The sequence below is a fragment of the Atta colombica genome, unplaced genomic scaffold (genome assembly GCF_001594045.1).
Source record: "Atta colombica isolate Treedump-2 unplaced genomic scaffold, Acol1.0 scaffold228, whole genome shotgun sequence".
Lineage (NCBI taxonomy): Eukaryota > Metazoa > Arthropoda > Insecta > Hymenoptera > Formicidae > Atta > Atta colombica.
In genome coordinates, this window is record NW_017259325.1 from 196,259 (window position 1) to 199,997 (window position 3,739).

At 27.5% G+C, this 3,739-nt stretch overlaps 2 protein-coding genes across 2 annotated transcripts in view; both read right to left on the reverse strand.

Moving 5' to 3' along the window:
- The window catches only part of LOC108688285 (lipase 3-like), a 12,632-nt gene extending 12,287 nt beyond the window's left edge, over positions 1-345 (reverse strand). Inside the window, exon 1 of the mRNA XM_018194474.1 lies at positions 175-345. Coding sequence (XP_018049963.1) covers positions 175-345 — 171 coding nt within the window. The remainder of the gene's footprint in view (positions 1-174) is intronic.
- Positions 346-1,469: 1,124 nt separating this feature from the next.
- The window catches only part of LOC108688211 (lipase 3-like), an 8,474-nt gene continuing 6,204 nt past the window's right edge, over positions 1,470-3,739 (reverse strand). Inside the window, exons 6-8 of the mRNA XM_018194374.1 lie at positions 3,392-3,476; positions 2,455-2,612; positions 1,470-1,625 (exon numbers count right to left, since the gene is read on the reverse strand). Of these exons, the coding sequence (XP_018049863.1) occupies positions 1,470-1,625; positions 2,455-2,612; positions 3,392-3,476 (399 nt within the window). The remainder of the gene's footprint in view (positions 1,626-2,454; positions 2,613-3,391; positions 3,477-3,739) is intronic.

Below are 3,739 nucleotides of genomic sequence, written 5' to 3' on the forward strand. Positions count from 1 at the left end.
TTATTTTTTATTGAATTGATAGATTTTTTAAATATTTGTAATTGTATTAATGATCTCTCTGAACAAAGTCATTTTCAAAAAGTTATCTCATTTCAACTTTTAATCGATAGAATTTATATCTGCACATATCCTTTTTTTTTTTAATTTACTTTCAATTTCGATAATTGCACTTACAATGGTAAGCGATGCATCTGCGTATACGGTTGCCAAAAATTGCGGATCGTTGAATTCCTTGATCGCCGGTATTTTGTCTATTGGCAGGATATTGGGCAGTTGATTCATTGAAAAGTACGACATTGCTCTAGCGGATGCCAGAATCGAGAGGAGGAGGATCAGTAGCGGCATTATTGTTACTTGAAGAAATTGTTATGCAAAAATTTGAATTATACTGTGCGCGATTTTTTTCCCGAATGTGCAACGATATATAAACGATACTGCTTATTTACTGAAAATGCTATCTGACATGAAGTGTTTGCTATTTTATGCGATCATATCAATACTCTATCGTAATCTATCCATTTTAATTTCTGATTTGACAATACGATTGGTGTATTAATAAGCTGTGCGATTAAGATGTGTTCGAAAAGAATTTTATCGATTGTTGTCAAATGGATCGATCCATAAAATGATATTGTTTTTTCAAATTTTTATGTTTTACAGTTGCAGATCTTTATCGCTTTAGAAGAAACAAAAGAACTGATTGTAATTAGTCACTACTGCAGGTATATAAAAAAATCTCTTATAATTGATTTGAAAATTGTTTTCACAAATTCTTCATCTCGTAGAGATTATTCTTCTTTATATCATTAATTGATTCTTATATGTATAATTTCATTTGTTTTGATTTAATCATTGACAGATATTCATAGATCGGATTCACGGATTTTATATTTAAAATTATCTGAAATATTTAAGATGTCATGAATCACTCAAATAGACATATTAAAATATTATTTAAAACGATCTTAAAACAAGAACGGATTATAAATACCACTTATTGACTTCTTATTGGCATAATAAATTTAATTCTTTATTTTACTAATTTATTTATTGATCTTTGATGTTACAAAATTTAAATATTTATTTGATGGATAATTTTTATAAATTAAAAAATTTCTTATTTTATTATTGAAATATATCATATGAGTAAGATGACGTAAAGATAATGTAACAATGAGAGATAAATAAAAATACTAAGCGAGTAAAAAATAAATTATACTATAACAGAGTAGAAAAATTTATAGGAATGAGTGCATAATACAAGATATATATTTGTTAATTTAAACATTTCAAATTGATAAAATATTTTATGAAAATGCGAATATTAACAAAAGAGTGATAACTTAAATCGGTATATATCGAATAAAGTCAGCTTGAGATAAAATAATTCTGTTGACAAAACGTGAGACAAGATATTCCTGATCAAATTCCATAGATTAATCACTGAAAAAATAGATGCCGGCATTTCATTACGAAGACTTCTTCTTCATTCTCTCGATTATCTGATCATATACAAGCTTCTTCACATCTTTAGCCCACATGTAGTCCAAATGATTAAATTTCTTATCCGCAATTAAAGTTTTACCGGACGGATTACCCAACTCCTTATATAATTTTTTCACATCCTACGAAAGAATCACAATATAACTAAAACTGTTCGCAGTAATGTTACAATACATTTTTATTTGACGCTTGATTTTTTATTTCAATCACGTAACTACAATGACTACATTTTGATTAGTATTTATAGTTGCGATTTTATTCGCAAGAATTTAATTTAGCTGAACTTAGTTTTGAATTAAATAGATAAGTGCAACGTCACTAGGGTCCGTATTCATAGTCATAGATCTACGATTAATTTTCATTTCAGACGAGCTAGATTTGAACCAAAGTTTGAATCAATCAAATTTATTCATCATGAGAAGTATTTTTCAAATGAAAGACTGATTTAAATCTAGCTCAAATCGGATCTCAGGACTATGTATATTATGTATATTATATTTATTATGTACATTATGTATATTACAGTATATATAACATATATTATAGTGTGTAGTCCCCTAATTTTTCGTATACATTTCTTTTCAAGAATAGAGGGTTGAATGATTTTTTATTGATTTTTTTCAATTGATTTTGTTATAATTGAGCATTAACGGGGATCATATAATCACTTTAACGTTTAAATCCAGCGTGAAATAAAAATATATTTATGTCTCTTGATAAATATCAGTACAAAGATACTCGAAATGAATGAATTAAACACTAAAAAACAATTGTTCATTTGATTAAATTAATTTAGTTTGTTTTTATTTTTCTTTCAATGAAATGTGTGTTTAAGTGAAATATTTGTATTATATTTGATTTAAATATATACATTCTCCAATGAAAGACGTAAAGACAACTAAATTAATTTAATCAAATAAATAATTTTTTCAAAGAAAAAAAAATACAAACCTTGACATTCACTAACCAATCATTTTTACTATAATATAAATAGATCGGGACTTTGATCTTACTTAAATCATAATTCGGTGGATTGGGTAAACCATATACATTTGTGTTGCCTAATATTCCGTAATCAAATTGTTTAAATTTATTGGATGACAGCGTTCCTAGTGACAAATTTACTACCGTTATTACAAGAAACATGTTTAAGAAATTTTAATATAATGAATATATGATAGATCTTTATACATAATACGTATTATATTATAGCGAGTTTTATCGCTTTTATTACTCTGTACTAGTGTGCGTTAAAAGTATACATAAAAAAATATTTAACGATAAAAACATAATATAAATTGCTTGAACGATGAAATATTATCACATATTAACAAAATGTATATTTAATATTTATCATTCAAAGCATTTAGATGCACATTATGCTACTTAGGTATCTTTATATCTATAATATATATCACTTTTTCACGTAATACAACAGCGCGTGCAAAGAGTTTTGAGAGCGCTCTTACGACTGCATCTCCCAAAACTGCTGTCAGTTATGCACTTTCATTGCGTGTGAATAACTCGGATTTCAAATTACACTGATCGAAAAATAATTATGCATTTATTACTGCATTTATCCTGCTTTGATTGCATGCACTTTTATAACAGCGCTTTTTGAACGCTTTACAGGCACTGTTGTGCTATGTAAAAAGTGCTGCAAACATATCATAAAATCCTGCATTTATTCTGCGCTGATTGTATGCGCTTTTAAAATGCTAAAAAACTGCTAGAGTCATGCTAGAGTCTGCCTAAATGTTTTTTTTTAGCACTTTTTTAAAAATATTGCTGTGCTACGTGAGATGTACAGCAATTTTTATGATACTTTGATCGAAACAGTGTCTACTAAATTTATTATTATAATAAATGATAAGAAATATACGTTTACCGGAATTGATGAGTTGCCCGTAGTGAATAATTTGCTTCGTGGATGCATTATCAGGAAACTGTCCTAAAATAACTGGTAGAAGAGCCTAGAGATGATAACAATATAAATTATAATTATACTATATATACAGGATACTTCACACTTCTACACATCAGTAAGTCGGGTTGCCCATGGGCATCCAAGCAAATGGGCAGGGATGTGTTGATAATGCAGAATAAAAGAGAGTCCGGCGGGGAATGAGACAAAAAAAATTGAATTTTATATATTGGTATAGTGTAAAGATCAATAATAAGATATAAAATATATATTTAATAATACAAATATCTGACTTAATATTTATTAAATATT